At 35.2% G+C, this 20,711-nt stretch overlaps 3 protein-coding genes and 1 pseudogene across 4 annotated transcripts; 1 reads left to right on the top strand and 3 right to left on the bottom strand.

Annotated features, from left to right (window-relative positions):
• LOC105166937 lies at positions 7-696 on the top strand (annotated as a pseudogene).
• Positions 1,437-5,677, bottom strand: LOC105166882 (stearoyl-[acyl-carrier-protein] 9-desaturase, chloroplastic). Its single transcript, XM_011086387.2, has 3 exons — positions 5,279-5,677; positions 2,679-3,183; positions 1,437-2,315 (listed from the first exon to the last, which is right to left on the bottom strand). The coding sequence occupies exons 1-3, from the start codon at positions 5,383-5,385 to the stop codon at positions 1,755-1,757; spliced, it is 1,173 nt and encodes a 390-aa protein (XP_011084689.1). The 5' UTR covers positions 5,386-5,677; the 3' UTR covers positions 1,437-1,754.
• Positions 5,983-13,536, bottom strand: LOC105166881 (chromatin assembly factor 1 subunit FAS1). Of its 2 annotated transcripts, XM_011086385.2 has the most exons (13): positions 13,430-13,536; positions 12,612-13,072; positions 11,699-11,798; positions 10,204-10,351; positions 10,007-10,130; positions 9,342-9,709; positions 8,922-9,245; positions 8,654-8,735; positions 8,446-8,583; positions 7,319-7,729; positions 6,994-7,131; positions 6,535-6,580; positions 5,983-6,421 (listed from the first exon to the last, which is right to left on the bottom strand). In XM_011086385.2, exons 2-13 carry the CDS (start codon positions 13,068-13,070, stop codon positions 6,264-6,266), a joined length of 2,496 nt encoding a protein of 831 aa, XP_011084687.1. In that variant the 5' UTR covers positions 13,071-13,072; positions 13,430-13,536; the 3' UTR covers positions 5,983-6,263. The 2 variants fall into 2 exon arrangements, with proteins under 2 accessions (XP_011084687.1, XP_011084686.1); XM_011086384.2 differs by having other exon boundaries at positions 5,984-6,421; positions 12,612-13,536.
• LOC105166880 (protein HEADING DATE 3A) lies at positions 14,544-17,786 on the bottom strand. The gene is made up of 4 exons (XM_011086383.2): positions 17,263-17,786; positions 17,081-17,142; positions 16,178-16,218; positions 14,544-14,886 (listed from the first exon to the last, which is right to left on the bottom strand). Exons 1-4 carry the CDS (start codon positions 17,458-17,460, stop codon positions 14,663-14,665), a joined length of 525 nt encoding a protein of 174 aa, XP_011084685.1. The 5' UTR covers positions 17,461-17,786; the 3' UTR covers positions 14,544-14,662.

Genomic DNA, 20,711 nt, shown 5'->3' with positions numbered 1-20,711 from the left:
CCCCCCCCCGCCGGTGAACCCTCCCACCCCCACACCCACAAGGTCTTCCTCCTGACCAACTACATCCTCCTCGGCGCCGCCTCCAGCTGCATCTTCCTAACCCTATCTCTCCGCCTAATCCCCTCTCTCGTTGGCGGCCTCCTCATTCTCCTCCACATCGTCACCATAGCCGGCGCCATCTCTGGATGCGCGGCCGCCTCCCGCGGCGACTCCAAGTTCTACGGCGCCCACATGGTGGCCACAGTTCTCACGGCGATCTTCCAGGGCTCGGTCTCCGTGCTGATCTTCACCCGGCCGTCCGATTTCCTAAGCAACCTGAAATCGTATGTGAGGGAGGAAGACGGCGTGGTGATACTGAAGCTGGCAGGCGGTGGTGATACCTGGCAGGCGGATTATGCGTGGTTATATTCTGCTTGGAGTGGGCGGTGCTGACACTGGCCTTCTTCCTCAAGTACAATGCGTATGTGGAGAGGAAGGGCGGTAATGGTGGAATGCGGAGCGCCAAAGTTCAAGATGAGGAGGATTTGAAGACTTTACCATGGCCTTTTCAGGTTTAATTCAAGATTTGAATTTCTTTTTGCGGGAATTATTATTTTGGGTATATAGGGTGATATTATTTTATTATTTTTTTGGTAATGTGGGGTTATTGTTGTGATGATGGATAAAGTATATTATTCTTGATTTTGTTGTGGGTTTTATCCTTTTATTATTATTTTTTTAAGCAAAAGTGATTAATTATTATTTATTAAATAAATTAATTATAATTATTAATATCAAATATTTATATTTAACAATAATTAATAATTATAACAATCATACACTAGTCATTAAAATTAAATAATTATTTTCGATCAACAACCATTATTTTATTGTGGGTTTGGTCCTTCCATTATTAATTGATTTGAGCTGATTTTCTACTGAGATTTATATGGACAGATTTGGATTTGAGTGAAAATTTTGAAAAAATATTCAAAATGGCACCTATAGTAAAATAATTTGAAACCATAATAAAAGAAATCCGTTTGATCAAAACATTTCCAAACAAATCAAGAAATCCTTAATACAAGTTGAATTCCACAACCTCAAATTATGATTGTGGAATTTTTTTCATTTTTTGCTTATTTCTTTCGTCGCCAAAAAACAGAAAAGAAAAGGGTTAAAATTCAGTTCCTCCTAAAACGTACGATGCAAGAACAAATAGGCACAACAATTGGGGGATAACAGGTCCGTGGAAGGTGCGGGAATCCAGCAAAATAAGAAAGACAATCAGTAGTAATATCGTTGTCGTGTCCAAAATGTATCGGATGCGGTAAATAACGTGTTAGAACTATTATATCTGTTTCTAATGTGTTGGATATTGCAAAAAGAAATCCGGATAATTAAGTTGAGACAAGTTTTTAAGCTAAAAAATCAATGAAACTACGTAAAACCATAAATAGATTCAAAATTTGCAAACCATTTCCATCCCAAGTCAAAGCATCAAGTACTAATTCAAAAACGAGGTGAAGATCAAGAAGATCGAAATCATGAAACAAAAGGGAACACTATGTAACTGCAGATTGTCTTTTGTTGCTCAGGCAAAATTTTACTCAACACAATTCCTACACTCCTACGACGTTGGAACATCAAACCAACTCCTCAAAACAGAGAGAAAAGAGAAGGAAAGAAAGATCCCATTTGAATTCTTTTTCCAACTCATATTCATGATGGAGACGAGACGAAAACATGCCAACCTTTCTGATGTTTCCCAGTAATCAAATCATGATTTTGCCACCATAAATCCAGCTGAAGGGAATAGCCGACCTCTTCTTTGCCCTGGCTTGTGCTCTCTCCTCCAGCCGTCTAATTCTAGGTGGCAAACCACACACGTAATCCTGTGCTTTCCGGCCCTCACTGGAAAGACCTGTCAACTTCTCCACCTCCCATCTTGCTACTAAGAATTCCAATATATCGGCATAGTCCTTAGCAGTGTAGACTCCCAGCCGTTGTGCCACAGCTGAGAAGTGTTCAAACAGATTGTCGTCCTTGCCATCATACATCAGGTGAGCAGGCATGGAGATTTTCTTCCTCATCATGTCAGCAAGAGACAATACTGTGTCATCAGGGTCGATTTCAAAGAGCTTTTCCACAATTTTGGTATAGGCCGTCTCGTGGCGCTTCTCGTCTGCTGCTATGGTGCCACATATTTGAGCTAATTTGTAGTCCCCGTGATCCTTGGCAAGCCTGGCTGTGTTCCCATGAGAAATGAACGTTGCCCTCTCCTGAAATGAAGTGTAGATAAATCCTAGATAGGGGTTGTTCTCTGTACGAGGATCCTGTTATTTCAGAAGACGTATGGAGAAAGTTAAAACCTATATCTCAGTATGTGAGCTGTAAAGAGGCAAATATCGGGGTTTCATATAAAAAAATGCCACACACATACAAGAAGAAAAGTCAGATGCCCACCGGGATTACATAAATTTCCTAAATAGCTTTTTTGCTTTAATCCAAACAAGCACCAAAGCATTGCTTCAATTTCCACAGTTCTGATATTTAGCATTTGCACAGAAGAATTTCAGCAAAATCTACTCCATTTTCTCTTTCAGGAATAAGGTTGATTGATGATTTTACATATTACTTCGCTAGCATACTCAATGCAAAAGCACAGAGCCCGTATATCGGATAAGAGAATAACTTACCATTCCCGAACCAATCAGGTATTGTATTGTTTTTTCAATTTGCTTCATGTCAACACGTCCAGAAAGATAAAGATATTTGTTCAGAAGGTCACCGTGCCTATTCTCTTCAGCAGTCCATGCCCGAGTCCAAATAGCCCATGGAGTGAGGCTAGCACCTGTCTCATCTCGGACTGCGTCTAGCGTGTTGATCATAGTCTGATAAGTTGGAAGTGCTTCCTCTGTAATCATATCTCCGACCAAAACAACAAAATAGTCCTCTGGAAGTTCCATGGATCTTTCCCTCAGTTCCTTGACCTGATCATGGAAGCCTGGTGATGATGGATTGGGCAGAAAGTCAGACGGCTGCCAACACTTCTCAACATCCTTAAGGAGCACCAAGATGTTCTCTTCAGCCCAATCATGCAGCGAATTAAAGATCTCCTGCTTCTCTGGCGGCATGGAATGGGTCACTTGGACGTGCACTTCTCGCGGTGGACTGAAAGGCTTTCTAACATTTCCAACCTCTCTGGATAGATAAAAGGAAAGTTCTCAGACATGCATTGGGAATAAAATCAGTAACGAGGCAATAAGATTGATAAAATCAGGATGTGTCTCAATTAATTTAAAATAAGACGGCATATTAAAATATGTCTCTAATCAATACATTCCTTGATGCGAAATAATGAGTTCATGGGGATGAAACGAAACAGAACCACAATGTTATTGTAAGTATGCAGGCAAGTTTAGGGACAAATGGCCAAGATCATCAGAGGACCAGGATAAGTTAAAGCAGTGGGAATATACACGCGACGGAAAATTTTTCTTCTCACGAGAATGGATCAGACTTCAAATGGAATTACATTCTGAAAATTATCAAACTTTTGCTTAGGTTTTGTAATAGAAAACAAGCCTTTGTTTCACTACTAAATGGGTCTTCAACAATTATTAGTAAGGTTAATATGATTCAATAAATTGTTCATCAAGTAAAGCTAATAAACTAATTCAGAACTAATATCATAAAAATCATCATATTACTATGCATTCACAAGCACATACTCATTAGGAAATGATATGGAGTGTCATAAACCCATCAATTTCCAAAGAGCACCTATGGAGATAATTGAATAAAAATATCCTAGATATATCAAAACTGCCTAACAGGAGAAAACTAATTAAAATCCACAGCTTTCAACTTTGCAAAGGAAGACAACGGACATGTCTTTGCAACAAGCTGCCCTTACAAATGATTCCTCTTTGCTTCTCTGTTCCTCTCCTTTCAGAGGAAGGGCATAGGAAAAATAATTAAGAGTAAACACAATCAAGGTACCATTAGTTTCAAGATGACAAAATACCCATAAAAGTATCCAAGTCAAGAAAGAAACGTGACAAACTACACCAACCACCTCATTGTGTAGAAAATGAAAAAGTGAATTGGATAGGTATAACTACTAAAACAGGAAAATTTTAGGCACAGAAGAAATAATAGTTCTAACCAACCGCTCAATTCTCATAGTACTTTGAGCCCAGAAGAGGATACATATGAAATTTGATTACTAGTTCAAATGAAAAGGAGAAAAACTAGGTCAATCATTACAAAGATGCCACCAAACTTGCATCAACTCAAAGAGGATCAAGAAACATAAGAAAAAGAAAAGTAAAATTTTTGGTGTAATTGGCGACGCACCAATACTTAAAGTAAACAACAGATCCACACTGCTACTGCAACATGCGTGACCACAATGGTAAATACATATTAACATAAAATTAGACCGTCTAAAATAACTTCATAAAACATAAAATAAATGTCAACTGACACAGTTAAAAAGGTCAAGAAAACATCAGAGACAATATTCAATTTTCAACTCATACACATGGTTCATCAAATCATAAAATATTATATTACATTGTACTATGAGATTATTAAAAAATAAGCCACCCATGCTTAACATCCACCCATAAGCATCTTATCCGTCTATCAAAACAGACAACCATAAGATCATGCATGCATCATTGAACAAACTTATCACCATTACCATCAACACACCCCTCCATCACTCGTACCAAAAAAAAAAATGTAGGAGAGAAAGGAAGGAGGGAAAACCATAACAGATAGAAAATACTAATATCATAAAACAAGAAGAGAAAAAGCTACTAGGAAAAAGAAAATAAAACAGTTAAAAAATATGTGAGTGGACACAGAACAAGAAAGGTGTGCATGCATCAATTAAATCAAGGAAAGCTGAGGTTTAGCATAGTGGGAAAGTATTCATTGGGGTTGTTAACATAATAATATGAAAGAAGTTAAAGAGCAAGAAAATAATCTCTTGAATTCCACAAATGGCAACGCACATTAGATGGATCACTACCATGCAACTTGTTCAGCGAATAAATTACCACAAATTCAGATCAATACAGCATAAACAAGAAGCCCAAATCCGTCTTTGACATGGCCATTACATTTTCAATACAAGTACCACAACAGAAAAAAGGAACAGGGGTTAAAAATATCCAAGAAAACCAAGTGAAAAGCGAAAGTTTGATAGTCGATCCCCATTTAAACCATTTATCATCGAGAAACAACAAAAGGAACGTTTATTTTACAAACAAATGAAGAAACTCACGCAGAGGGAGAATGAAGAGTCGAAGCCATGGAAACTCTGTGAGATCTGAGCTGAGAAGCAGGAAAAGCAGGGATCCTGTGGGGAACAAAGCTGACTCTGAGTGCCATTTTGCCTATATTTCTTGAAAACGAGAAACCAAACGTCAATCTAGTTTTCTTGAGGAAATTTTATCAAACGGATTGTGGGTGGGATGGGAATGGGAAGAAATTTAACAAACACAAGGAGATGGGAGAGTGAAGGTTGGAGAGAGAGGAATGCTTAAAAGGGAGAAGAAGAGAGAGAGGAGTAGGAGAAAACGTTAGGGATTGTAACTGAATAGTTGTGTGGTTTTGGTTTTTGATTGCTCAGTTGGACCACTTCTGGAAGGCGATGGTTACGATGATGCATCACACTCACACGTACAACACCCTCTTCTCTGCTTGTACTTGTCAGTCTCATAATGAGATGTAATTGACAAAAATAACCTTAACAGCTTCACTTTTTTACCATATCTTTAAAATTAATTGCATATCAATATTTTTTTATTTTATAATTATCCATTTGTTTTACTTAATTAAATAAAAATTTTAAATTGAATATTTATCTTACTTTGTATAAATTATTTTGATTAAAATAAAAAATATAAAAAGGAAAAGAATGAATGGTTGTTATGGAGTAATGAAGTAGAGTGTTTTATTGTAAAAATGCTTAACCTTTATACACCACTTATATCATATACTATCAAATCTAATGCCACCCATAGCCTCTACCTCTTAACACATCAATGCTCATTACCAACATTAAGACTCACAACTGTAGTTTTGCAACAACTGTCGAAACCCATTTCCTGTACCATCGTCTTGGTTTTGAGGTACTAGCAAAACATTCTTATCATTTAAATGGACAACATACTGTTAAGAGACATTGCCGAAACTTGCAATGCTAGCAACACTTACATGATTGAACTAGTTACATATGAGATACGGAAAAGAACCCACGATGCTCATCAATGTTCAAATGAGACATCATGGGGTGGTTCAAGAGCGGCTGCATGTTTCTCACAAGATTGTGGGGATGATTCACTAAAGTTCAAAGTCGTTCCCAATGGAGGCAAGCATCTTTTCAAGAATGTAGCAATGCTTTTTGTCTTCCCACAAGTCGTTTCTGGAAATACACACGAAAATTGATTTAATCAAGTAGATCAGACGATGCTTGGAATAAAGTATTACAACCGTAGGTGACATGGTAGGCTGGCGACCATGGTAATAGCTCAATACCTGGCGATATAGCAAGGCCATGCTTGCTCAGAACTTCTTTCTTAACCTGAATCATACAAGTAGCAAAATCAGAAAATCAAAACTGTGGCAAGCACAATAAAATTCAAAATAAATTTAAATTTTTCCCAAGTAACGTCCACATAATATTCACAATGGTAAAACATTACATTCTAGAAAAGCTGAAGTCACCAACCTCCTACACCTCCATATTAAGTCATTCAAAGCTCTTTACCATATTCAGCATGAATAAATTATGGTACTCATTTATATACTACAATGAAAACAAAAAATCAATAAGGAAAGAATATATGATATAGACCTCACTTCATATCATACTTGTCACACATATACCTCTTAAATGAGAAAATTCTATTTCCAAATAAACAACAAACAAAAACATAAATAGGCAGTAAACTATTACATGAATCATTGGATCTTAAAGAGTATAAGTTCAATCACCTGCCAACGGTTATCAGAGAAATCAGATATTTCCCGCACTTTATTCCTTATTTGGGATTTTGGCACATCTGGAAACTTATTATGTAGTGACTTTGTTATCTTTCCAATACTGTGTGGGCATGACTGAATGACAGATATCTGTAAAATTTAATCAAGATAAAAATGTTAGTTGCAAACTGTACGAATTTCTTTTGGAATATTAAACAAGTCATTTGCACATAGTAATTTCTCAATTAGCACAAGTGCACAGACCAGGCCAGAGAACATAGAGAAGCTGTACGAGAAATGTGAGATAGGCGAATCTGCAACAAAACAAATAACTTACAATCTGAGGCAAGTCCGAGTCTACTAAAGCTGCAGCAGTTGCAGGCAGTTTTGTACTTAATTTGGCAGAGAAAGCTTCTTGATCCTCATCCACCACATCATTATGAGTTGATATTTCTATATCTGGGAAACCAGGCAAAGGACGCATAGAAAGTGTTTGCAAGCACATTCTCTCAAGCCTCTCTGTACCAGTGAGCTCTTCAGCTGATAACGATGCGGTCTTTTCATGCATAAGATTCAATATTATCAATGGCTGGTTCTTTTTAAGCGCATGCTCTGTCAAATTCTTCAGATATTTCTGCTGCCGGAGCAAGGTGCAGAATTCTTCACTCTGCACTTGCTGTTCAGAATTAGGCAGATTTCTTACTTCCTCAACCAAATCATCAGATTCTACTTCATCGGCCTTCACTCCCTGTGCACCCAAAGACAATAAATTTCTAAGCAGGCAAGGAAACGTCTCCACAAAATTTAAGAAACTAGCTCACTCCACCACCCGCCCCTCCCCAACACCATACCACCTCTCACAAGGCAAGAGAAGACTTGTAAAGTGCATTGAAAGTCCATTCTAGCTGTTCCTCAGATTCAAGAATGTATTGCAGCAGTAATGTGTAGTGATTTATAGCATTATATGGGAATAATCAATTTTTTTTGTAATGTTTTGTGAGGACATTCAAATCTAGTAGTAAACATACTAGCAGCCTTGATTTTCTATTTGAATTTTATTACACTATAATTAGTGATAAAATATTAAATATTTTTTTAAATTACACTTAAATATATTTTGAACAGGACCAATCTGGTACATAATTTTAAAAAATTTATTAGTGACAAAGAATTTTATATAAATCATTATGTAGTATGGATAATTAGCTAATGATACACCAATATATAGTGACAACTGCAATTATTAATGTTACTAGATTATCACTGTACATATATAATATATTACTAGTTACCTATTGTGATAATTAATAATAATCAGTAACATTCACATATAATAGCTGTGTAACTATAAAAACACACAGGCGCATAGAAGCATTTCACCATTTTCACAGTTACACCAATACATAGTGATGGACATTAGAGATGCTGAAAATATAATTAGACACAGTGCAATGATAGGTATACCTCATTCTCCGAGAGATATCCATCAGGAACAAAGAATCCATCTTCACTTTCCTCTTCTTCATCATCCTTTAGATGTCCCTCCGCACTTTCATCTTCGTCATCCTTTTCAGAATCTGATAGGCTTTCACCAGGTTCATCCTGTGTAATCAAATCTTTAGCTCCAAATGTTATTATGAGAATAACCACTACTATGACAGGGCTAGTATACCTCTTCCCATTCTTCATCGCTATCTATCTCATAGTCTATATCTGGGTCCTTTACAAAAGGGTGGCGTGGGCCAACAATTTGACTGGAAAAAAGAGCACCAACTAATCAGAATGGCAATATTGTTTAACCATGCGAATCACATTATACCCTAAATCGTACAAAGTTTGGAGTTCAAGGCAAACCATTATCGTTTCTCCTTATACAAAAGAAATTTCCTCCAGCAACCTGGCTAGAATACATAAAGATATTATTCAGTAATAAGATTCACCTTTTCCTGGGACAAACACCATAAAATGCAGGCCTATGACTCTTATCAAACTGCAACAGCTGCTTAGCTCGAATTCGCTTCTGGGTACTAGGAAGAGGACTGCTATCGGTGTTCATCTGCGACAGTCTTCTATCAACATCTTGGTCAACCCATCCACCCACAAACTTCTCTACATTCAAGTCCTCATCACAAGTCAGTTCTTTATTTGTAGTAAGCTTGAGTTCCTTGACCAGTTTGGTCTTAGGTTTCTGACGAATGCCCCAGCGCATTTTCCTGCTTGAACGCATCGAATGTCCAATGAGGCACCAAGAATTTAAGTGCGACCTGCAAAAGGTAAGGCAAATGAAATCTTACACTTGGGTACACTGAAAAGTTCTTGAGGATATCAACAATAAAAGGGAGAAGGTTAAGGGAACTAACTTCCATATATCTTCCACCTCAAGTCCACCATTTTGGGACAATACAGAATCCATTACTAGAGTAACTGATTCAGACGTCCTTTCAAGCATGTTGGAAGATGACCCAGAAGTGGTTGCTTTGCTCATAGAACTGTCATTTTGAGAAGTCGAATCAGTTTTATTTCTTTTAAGGAAACGCTCCATGAGCGATGCTTGTTTCTGGAGAGCAAGTTGCTTTCTCATTTCAGCTTCTTCCTTCTCCCTGCGTCTTTGATCTTTCTCTGCATCCTCTTGCTGCCTTTTCAGCTGTTTCTGCATATCATTTTCTTCTTTCTGGCGTCGCCTCTCCTCCTTTTCTGCCTCATCATGCAACCGCTTCAGCTCTTTTTCCTGTAAGGATGTGTTACATGTACACTTCATTAAGATACATGATACAGATACTTCTGGAAATATACAGGACATATTAAGGTCAATCTGTCAACTGCAAAGGCATGACAGTACAAGATACCAAACCATGCATTTTAGAATCATATAGAGTGTCCAAAGGTCCAATACACTAGTTCACACCATTCAATCTTCTCTGATTTTTACATTGTACATAAAGTTAACAAAAAGTTTCAAATAGAATAACAAACAGAATCCTTTCAAACCATTTAAATATCACATACAAGGTTGAGTGGCACGTACACTTTGCAACTTTTCCTTCTGAAGCACACGATCCATCTTCTTCCTCTCTTTCTCCATTTCTCTTTTGTTCTTCTCCATTTGCTTGATTAATAGCTTTTCTTCTCTCTTGGCTTCCTTCTCAGCCCTTCACCATCAAAATACTGGTTAAGCCAACAGTTCAGAAGCAACTTGCTAAAACAATAACCTGGAATACATACATTTCAGCACCATTCTTTTGTGACATGTTCTCCATTAACAATCGGATATCTGCCTCGTGTAGAACTTTACTGAGCTTGTCTGAAGCTTTCGTCAGCTCTTGCGGGTAGTTTGGATGGTTTTCTGACCTCTCCAGTGCGTTTATCATTGCTGAAATAGACCACATTATCCATTAAACTGCAATATGATCAAATCTAAAACAATCATACTAGATTGACTTGATTAGCAAGTTCTAAAACTGAGGATAAAGACTTCAATATTGTTGGATAGATGAAAAGGGGCATTAGAATAGCCAAGAAATGCAATCCACAAACTCAATAGGGAAGGTAACAATCTAATTGTTGTTTCGACTTTCATTCATTTAGGTATTTGTATTATTCTCTATGCTCTTATCAGAATTTTACAAATAATCTATTTTTTGAAGATAGAGCTCATCGTTCAATGTCAAAAAGTACTTGTCACGCCAATTAGACTATCAAATTGTAATCGTTTGATTAGTCCAATTATTGTGGCAACAGTTCATTATGTTATAGTAGTCAATTAAATTTGGGATAATACACAGTTTAATCTAAATGAACCCTCATGGGGTTTGTTGGTTATAATTGATCGCCCTTCTAATTTCTAATGCTATTGATAAATTAAATCTTGTTATCAATCCCAAGGTTGGTTATTGATAAGTGAATTAGCCAATAAACATCCTTTGACTAACAAAAAGGCAAGGAATCGTAGGTCATTAGGTCTACCAATGACTGTAACCAATTTACTTATTATGAAGGAATGAATCTTTGCAACGATGATCAAGTTGGACCGCATCATTTATATATTGTGAATGAATGAAAAGTTATTTTCTCATATTTATTTCACTCTCTGAATTTTATTGGGTTTATTTTGTTAATTTTAGTTACAACAAGTGACCCCCACCCCTCCTTGCTCGTAGAAGAATCCAAAACAAATCCTATAGATTCAAGCCATTACTATCTCCGAGTCTTTTAGTAGGAAAAAGAAATTGTTATGTTTTCATGTAATAGGACAAATGGCTACACAAGACTCGAAAACAAACATAATAATGGTGAGATTTCGGATTACAAAGATCAACATTGCATGGCATAATTTAGCATTATCATGAGTAGACTAGATTTCAAGTCTTATTTTTTTCACCAGATATCAAATAAAATATGCAACCACGTGCACCTCTTCATCAACTCCTAATGAATACTATCTACTTAAATCCTTTACCACGTATAAAATATCTCAAACATTAATCAATGGCTGGTGGTTCCAAAATGGGTTTCTAATCTGACAGATGGTTCTACTTGTTCTCTGCCTCTTTGCAACTTCAAGCAACAAGCAGTCAAATCACAAAGATGAAGGTTAGCTGAGTCACTAGTTGTTCTCTTCAAATGTTCGTCATATAAACAAAGCATAATAGATGTCATGTGGGAGCCATAACAGTCACTATGAACAATTCAACAATAAATCATACGAAAAGGAGCTTACCTGAAACAGCCATAATCCTCTCTTGAATCTTTTTCCGACAAGTTCGCCGAACTTTCAGAGATGCACGCACTAATTTAGGCATCAACTTCAGATCTCTTGTCTATAAAGAAGAAAAGAATTCAGTAAAACAATACTACACTTGTCAAAAACCAAAGAAGCATAAATCCAAGAGTAAGATAAAAGAGCAAGTCTTATATTCAATCTAGATCATTAAAAGAATATAATAGAGTTATAGACACATGAAAAAACTGCTAAGCATAGACAAAAACCTCTAGAATTATAAGTTGTTGAATTGTGTGGAATCTTAAATATGGCACCCAGCAGAGAGATAAACTAATGGAACAACAAATGAAACTCACATATATATGCCTAGACTTTCCAATTACAACCACATAACTCAAATTCTTCTACTGAAAGAACAATTCAAATTCAATTCTCCCAACCCTTTGATCCTCCAAAGGATAATAAATAGGGCTTCTCTTGTAACATCCAAATGAAGCTCTCAATACAAAACAAGCTTACTCCAAATTTCAAACTAGAGCTCCATAATTTAGATTCTTCTGCCTAAGGAAATATTTAAATTCAATTCTTACAACCTTTTGATCCTCCAAAAAGAGGAAAACATAACTCCCATTTTAATATCTCAAATACCTTATCATTACCAAAATGGCTTATTACCATAATGAACCCAAAAGCCAACCACAATGCATATCCAGCATCCCAGCACTAAATTGAATAGCATATTTCCTTAAACAAGCAAGCACATCGCAACAATAAAAATTAAATAGAAGTGACAAAATAAAATGTAATCCCACATACAGTCTAGCACAATTGCACAAAAAAATATAACCAAAAAATCAATTACTCCCAACAGGAAATGATCATAAAATAGTTAGTGAACTGAAAATTACACCTCCCAACACCATAGTGCGCACTCAGCATCATCCTCCAAAATATCAGCATCTGCAGTAGTCACGCCATAGCATAATCTCTGCCCAATTATAAGCACAGCACTCTTCACACTAGCCTTACTAACACCATCAACATCTCCAGTTCTGCCCTTAACTTTCTCAAAAATCTCATCCACGAGCTTTGACAAAGGAAGAACGCTCTCTTCCATTAAAAATGCAATTACACTATTCAAAGAAGAATTCCCAACTTTCTCCACATTGTCCAACAACGCCCCTCTACTTTCGAGGAGCACATCTTTACAGAATCTGACAAGGCTGTTAATTTCATCACGGAATGCCTTAATTTTCGCTTGTTTTTCTTCAGAGCTTGGTGTGTATAAACATGGCTCCACTCTTTTTCTCTTCACTGACTTCTTCTTCTGATCTGGACCGTCAATGTGCATCGGTTCAACTTCCCCCATTGCTGCATGCAACGAATCAATTGTTTGTACAAACGTAAGACAGGCCCCAGAAAAGAACACGAACTTCTTCGTCTCCCATTCGTGCAACGATTAAACAAATGAACCAAAAAAGAGAAACCCAAATCAAAAATCTCAGACTCTCAACATATTTCCCCCGAAAATGACCCCAATTTGAACCGAATCGACCGAACTAAAAGAGGGTTTTTCTATATAACTCTTAAAAACAAATTCCCTACCACTCTGCAGATTATACAGAAAACCCAAATCCCATTACACCAAAATGATTTTCCTCCATCATCTTATAACATTTTTCTCCAGAAATCAAATGAGAAATCAAGAGAGGAAAGGGTTTCAATTACCACTACTCAGAACTGAACAACGAAATCGATTTCTCGGAACTCGAGATTGAGATTTCTACAGCTACTCCAATTTTCAGCAGTGAAGAAATACAAAAATTGTATGATACTCTTCCCTAAAAAACAATAATATTATTATTATTACGGCGGAATTTCAATTTTATTAAAATCAGTTCCCGCCAAGTGGCAGAAAAAATGGGCTCCAAATATTTCTGCTTTTGGCGCCTAAAATTTTGGGCAATGGGCCGCCACTCTCAAATCAAGGCCCAACTCCAGGCCCATCTTTTATTTTTTACATTAAATTTTCCGACAAAAGGCAGAGTATATTGTAGTGGAGCAACAACCTTTACATCGTACAATATCATCTTCAAAAGCAAATGCCCACAATTTGTGGATGTTTGAATTATAACATCATCCTTCTCCACTCAATCTCAACTCTCAGTTCAGTTTGATCCCAGGATTGCATAATTTATTATAATATAATTAATTATGAGATAATTATTGTAAAATTAACCGTTATGATATTTAAATTTACAATTTCATAATCGATTGTACAGATGAAATATATCTAAGTTTACGTGTATATTTGTTGATTGATTGATTTGATGGGGAGTCTAGCAACATAGACACCTAAAATTTGTGAAATTGTGCTAATTATTTTTGTCTACCTCATCGTTTAGTCATTCGTAATATTTTTTTTCCATCCAAATATTATAAAGTTGTAACTTTATTTTTTGTTCCATCATACCATCGTAAGTAAAGATGACGTCGAGAAAATAAATATTAATAATTTAAATTTTATTCTCAACATTATTATCCCTAAAGTTTGTTAAAATTTATAAATGCTCCCATTAATTTTATCTATAGAGTTTTGTCGTGATTTGTATAGACTTATTTGAAAATATCGACTAGTGTTTGTAACGATGTGATGGCACTAATGATAAATCGTACAAATTTAAATTGTATTTACATATACATTATCATATCTTGAGAGAAATTACGTATAAAGATTTTTATTCCTTTTATTTAATATTTATTTATTACAAAGTTTTCGTTACAAAAAAGAGCGAATTGAAGAGAAAGATCTCTTAATAGTAGTTGATTATACCAAGATTGGTAACACAACTTAATATTTATATATATATATAGACGTCTAAGTGAGCATCACTCGATTAGATTAATATTTAAATTATAGACTTAGGTAATTTGGATATTTATTTTTATTTAAATTTGGATTCATCGTCTTCTCCCGCCGGTGCCACTCTCCCTTTGGCAATTATAGTAGACGGCGGCCACTGGAGAGCCGAGATTGTAGAGCTCCGCAAAGTCCCTAGTGTTGAAATTCTGACGCCATCCCGGTGCATACACCGTCTGTCGCCCCAGCTGTCGGAACAGCACGAAGACGAAACGGTGTATCCCCATCGACGGCCGAGGATTCTCATAGCACACAATCTCCTGACCTGCATCACAAATTAATACCAAACAGTGTGAATTCTGGTCAATCGACATTGAGACACTGTATCGTGCCATGATCTACCCATAATATTTACTATTTTTTCTACAAACATGATCCATATTAATATTTTGGGATAATTACAAACCAACACTCCTGTTTTTTAAAATAAATTACTCATACACCCATCAAGAACATCGACATCCTGTACACAAAACCATCTCCAGATTCTAAAAAAAATTACACATATACCCTCCCCAAAAACATCAACATCATAACACAAACTACCCCTGTTTTTCATCTATCAAGGTTGATTTTTGTAATTATGTAAAAAATAGGTGTAATTCTGTATAAATAAACTATAAATCAGATGGTATAAATATAATTATCCGTAAAATTTTCTTCCAAAACTCATGAACTCATAGAAAATGAGTTATGAAAAATAATGGGTTTTTGTTGATTGGTACATAAATTTGGTTAAATGTCATTTTATCAAACTCTTTTAAGCTGGACATGATAAGGATAAAAAGCAGAGGATGCTACCACTTAGGAAAGAAGGTGGAGAAAATATACCTTCTCCACCATTATAACTACTGTGGGATACCTCCACAATTGTTAGTAGTGGCTCTTAATCATGTTGGGCTAAGAGGGTGTTTGGATCAACTTATAAGTTCTTGTAAGATGTTAGAGAGTTTATAAATTATGATACGTCAGGAATTTATAAGTTTATTTAAAAAAATAGTAATAAAATTAATTAGAGATTTATTACATAAGTTTCATAATATTATTTTATTCAAACACTCAATGAACTTATTTTTTAAATAAGATCTAACATTTTTAACTTATAAGGTCTTTTAAATAAAATTAGACAAACACTCTTGAAAAATAAAAAGGTTTGACTAAAAAGAGATGGGGGGGGGGAAGAGAAATTGAACACGCACAAACACATAAAGGAGATAAGAGAAATTAAACACGTATGAATACGTAAAGACAGAGAAAATAATAATATTCTCAAAGTACGAGATTCGAGAGAAAAATCTTATTTAGGGCAGTTGGATTTCACACGCAAGTATTATATATTTGAATTTTGATTATCATTGACGTGAAACCATAATTTGTGAATATGTTCAGTTAAAGTACAGGATGAACTTTAGGATTGTAAATTTTGTGATAAAGATCGAGTGTTGTTTCAATTGTTTTAATTATTTTAGGGTTTAATTTCTTAATTTATTACATGGCTTATATATATATATATTTTTTTTTTGGAATTATGGGAGGTTTTTAGTTGAGACACTAACCAAAGGATGCGCCAGTTGTTGCAGGAATATCAGTTACCAACCTAGAAATCAACAAAAATATATTAGTTATAAATAAAAATTAGAGTAATACAAAAGTTTATGATAATATTGCATATATATGAAGTTATAAGGCACTAGTAATATTAATTATTTAAAAAATATATTTATTTACATTATTTTATTTTTTGACCAAAATATATTTTTAATATTCTTAAACAAAGGACAAGTAAGAATAGAATAGGACAAGACAAGTGGGACAGAAGATCACAGAAACCTTGTATTGCTAAAGGTACTTTTTGAATTTGCTTTGAAACACATGAGACAAGTGGGACAGAAGATCACAGAAACCTTGTATTGCTAAAGGTACTTTTTGAATTTGCTTTGAAAGGCATGTGAGAATCAATTAATGAAATCAGTCAAAAAAAAAATAAAAATAGAACTATAATATCATCAAATCAATTTAAAATAAAAATTCAACTACTTTTGCAGAATAAAATCATTTTTATTCTTATGAATATATATATATATATAATTACAGCAAATAAAGTGAAATTTTCACTGCCCAAGAATTAGAATATTTTTCAGTCTTTTTAAATAAAACCTATTGGGCAATAACCAAATACATCTTTGATACCCTTTGGATTATTTATCACCCTATCTACCAATAATTTATCTTACCAAATTCATTAAAAATTAAAATTAAATAACATATATATAATATATATGAAAATTATAATTCCAATTTTTTTTAAAAATATACAAGTTATCAAATAATTATTAATATAAATACAATAAAATTAGCCAAAAAAAGCCCGAGAATTAATTACACCCAACAAAAGAAATAAATATCTCTACATTTCAAGAAAATTACATACATATATATGTATCTATATGTGTTCTAACCAGTGTAAGTATTCTCTGAGACTGGGATCACTAGGGCTTGGAGCATCAGGGTCCACCATAACCTGCAATTCCATTACAACAGTACCAATAAATCATATATATAGATATAGATATATACAGATAGATACAGAAGAAGAACACACACAGTGGAGGGTGAAAGTGTGTGTGATATAGATAGATACCAGAGTGAAGAAGGTGCGGAGGTCATCCCCTCCAACATCAACCCTGGGTTGGTTGAGTACTTGGGAGGGCCTAAACTCACACCCATTGCTCACTTCTCTGCTGCTGTAAATAACCCTAAGTCCCACTGATCTTGTGAATGGATCCAACACATCCCCCACCACTCTCCCCACCACCAGAGGGTCTCTGTCCCTTGGCATTGATCTATACACACACTACACGCATCCACTGCGTGTATGTGTATGTAATTTTCTTGAAGAGAATTAGAAACAGCTATATTTATATATATATTTGTGGGGTTTGTTTATGTATGTATGTTTTCAATATGTGGGGAGTGTTTCTTGGTGTTTTTTTCTGCATGAATTTGTTGGAGCTCCTCGCAGGAGTATTTATAGATAGTTAGAGAGAGAGAGAGAGAGACCATGCATGCGTATATATTTGTGTTTCGTTTGGAGATGACGTCGAGATCAGAGGAATCTCTGTATTTTTCACTTGTTCTTCTTATTTTCTTTATCTTTGTGGTGTGGGGGTGGAGGATTGAAGGGTCATTTACGTACATTCACTCAGGTACTACTGCATATGCGAGTTTCTACTTTTCTTGCAGCTTTGGAAATGTAAAGGCAATGAAATAGGGACGTGTGGGGATTCATATTCTTGATTTAACCTACCGTACTATTTGTAGATTCGCGCGCTTGTGGTTAAGAGTTTAGTTATTGACAACAACAAGCTAGTTACCGAGATTATAATTGATACTACGTGTACATTTAACTTTAACGACAATAGATCGACTACAGAGATATTGACCGATAAACAAAATGTAGAAACAATATTTTGGCAGCAGTGAGTGATTTAAATGGATATTTACCGATAAACAAGACACAGAAACAATCTTGGTAGCAGTTATACATAAAACGATATTGGCAGGAATAGCTAGGTGAAGTTAATTATAGAGATACTGACCAACAAACAAGGTGCATGAACAATCTTGCAAACACCAGTAGGCGAGCTATAGGAACTAAGCCGACACACAAGATGCGAGTTTTGACAGCAATAGGTAAGGTAAATACACAATCTTGGCCAAAGTAGATTGGCCACAGAGCCCCTGGCTTGAAGGCAAGGTGCAGGGCAGCACTGGGTGGTCAAGTATAAATATTACCTAATGTACTCGTACAAGATACATGCACAATTTTAAAGACATTAAATCAATTATAAAGATTCTGATCGATACATACACACACGAAGCACAATTCTTGACCGATGGGCATGTGGGGAGGGGAAAAAGAAGGAAATATTCTTGATGGGGGAATGGTAAACAATTAGGTGCATAAGAAAGAGTAATGGGGCCAAGGGGGAGGGGGGCATCAAAATTCTTGGGTGTGTAGGTGGAAGTACCTATTCAAACATCAAATCAATTGTCCTAAGAGAATAGGAGAAATGCAAGTTGATTGGTCGTGGTGATGGTCCTAAGGCAACCGACCTCACAATGCAAAAACAAGTCACAAGAAGCTAATATATGTGGCCAGCTCGGACACACAATATTTGGCTTCACAACATCACGACACTTGGGACATGTTGTATTGTGGGGAATAAAGCTCTTACACTCTTCATCTTTTTTGAACCATCTCTCTCTCTCTATATATATATATGTATATATTCTTTATTCATCTTCATATGTTTAAAGTTTGTCACTCTTTCTGTGGAAGAGGAAAGCAACATGCCAGGCATTCACTCTTTTACTTCACATTATTATTAATATTGTTTATATATAATTCTTAATATAATAATTCGAATCATATTTAGCTTTTTCATTCTTCCGAACAACTGACTAGTTAAAAATTGATAAAATTATAATATTGAGCAATCAAACATAATATATTATAGTACTTGACTAGTTAAAATTTTTCACCAAGTTTTATATATAAAGGAGTTCTGAAATTTGGTCGGAATGAGTTAATTTGATATTTTTTTTTTTGAAAAAAAAATTGAATTAAAGTTGATGCAGACTCAACGTAATAAAAAAATAACTTGCCAATTAGGACAATGACATGGAAAATAGACCCCAATTTTAAGGTCAAGCGACTGTGGTCCTATAACTAGGCCCTTGTCAAGTTTAGTACGTCTTGAAATTTATCGTAATTTTTCAGCATAAAAATTGATTTGATGATTTCTGGGGGAGCATTTGGGATTATTGGAGATTGGAGTTTTCTTGAATTTGGAGAAAAAATTGCAGATGAAAAGGACGTGTAGAAGGTTGAGATTAATCTATTCACTTTTTTCTTTAATTTTTGCTTAGCTAAATCCCGTTTCCTAAATTGAGAATTTTAGAAATTATTCTTTTGCCCCAAACACTTTGAGTCCAAAATTTTATGTCAAAATTGAATATATATAAAAAAGAGAAATAAAGCTAAATCTTTGCTATGAGAATCGCAGTTAAATAAATTCCCCTTCCTAACGATGGTAAGATTTCACATTCTTGAAATGTTTGAATATGTTATTAGCAATGAAGGAAAGTTTAGATTATTTTGTTGGTATTTTTCTTATTTAACAATTATCCTTTATTGAAACGACGACAAAAAAATGATTTTCAAAATCGGAATAGAGGTGAGGGAGGAAAAATTCTTGAAAAACGAGGACAAAAAAAGAAATTCTATTGTCTAGATTTCTTCTTTAATTTCTGTCTTTGATTTGCTTTGTTGTTGATCACTTTTTTGACTGTGTATCAATCATACAATAAATTTATTGTACTGACTGTAAAATTAATTTAAATTTGATCGAATCATGCGCAAGATAGAATTCTCCAAGGGAGAATCAAGCTATGTGCATGCAAAAACACCATTAACTTCCCTCCAAATGGGCCAGAAGTGTTGCCACTAAGCTGCCAGTTTTTCACCGAGTTGGATAAAATCCATAGTTCCCAGAAAACCCATCCCAAACCCTAATTGCATCGATAGAATTCAGGTTAATTTTTATTGGTGGACTAAAATTGCCAAAAAAATAATAAATTTTGGAACTAAAATTTCCAAGGGCTTAGTTATAGGACCACAATTACCAACTTTTAAAATATAGAGGACTAAAATTGCAAGTTTCTTTTCCATGTCATAGTTCTAACTAACATGAACTCACCCCCCCCCCCTGCTAAGTCAATCGCAACCCCAATTCCAAAACCCTAAAAGATGTCAAACTAGCTCATTCAGAACAGATTTGGGTATTCTGATGATTGGAGTTCTCAAATTGAGTAAAATTAGATACATAATGTTATTAAATTGCCATTTCTATATCTGGGTATCCTTGTAGTGCCACGCCTCTTAATATACAGGACAAAAATGCAATTTGGTTCTTTTACAAGTTAAGTTACTTTAGATACATAATGAAATTTCAAGTTTTACGAATTTAGGCATCCTGTAGTTATAATAATAAAAATTGCAACTTATTAAAACACATTCAAACTCAA

This window comes from Sesamum indicum, linkage group LG7 (assembly GCF_000512975.1).
Source record: "Sesamum indicum cultivar Zhongzhi No. 13 linkage group LG7, S_indicum_v1.0, whole genome shotgun sequence".
In the NCBI taxonomy this organism is placed as follows: domain Eukaryota; kingdom Viridiplantae; phylum Streptophyta; class Magnoliopsida; order Lamiales; family Pedaliaceae; genus Sesamum; species Sesamum indicum.
This window is presented reverse-complemented; position numbering and strand designations above follow the sequence as displayed.

Bases quoted from the DNA above. Each gene is read 5' to 3' on its own strand.
- LOC105166882 (XM_011086387.2), bottom strand. From the start codon at position 5,385: ATGGCACTCAGAGTCAGCTTTGTTCCCCACAGGATCCCTGCTTTTCCT. The intron at 3,184-5,278 runs GTGAGTTTCTTC...TTATCTATCCAG, and splicing joins ACTCTTCATTCTCCCTCTGC to AGAGGTTGGAAATGTTAGAA. The intron at 2,316-2,678 runs GTAAGTTATTCT...CTGAAATAACAG, and splicing joins ACCTGATTGGTTCGGGAATG to GATCCTCGTACAGAGAACAA.
- LOC105166881 (XM_011086385.2), bottom strand. From the start codon at position 13,070: ATGGGGGAAGTTGAACCGATGCACATTGACGGTCCAGATCAGAAGAAG. The intron at 6,581-6,993 runs GTGATTGAACTT...TGTATGATTCAG, and splicing joins TCTCTGATAACCGTTGGCAG to GTTAAGAAAGAAGTTCTGAG. The intron at 6,422-6,534 runs GTATTGAGCTAT...GTGTATTTCCAG, and splicing joins TGGCCTTGCTATATCGCCAG to AAACGACTTGTGGGAAGACA.
- LOC105166880 (XM_011086383.2), bottom strand. From the start codon at position 17,460: ATGCCAAGGGACAGAGACCCTCTGGTGGTGGGGAGAGTGGTGGGGGAT. The intron at 17,143-17,262 runs GTATCTATCTAT...ATGGAATTGCAG, and splicing joins TCCGCACCTTCTTCACTCTG to GTTATGGTGGACCCTGATGC. The intron at 16,219-17,080 runs GTTAGAACACAT...GTTGATTTCTAG, and splicing joins CTCAGAGAATACTTACACTG to GTTGGTAACTGATATTCCTG.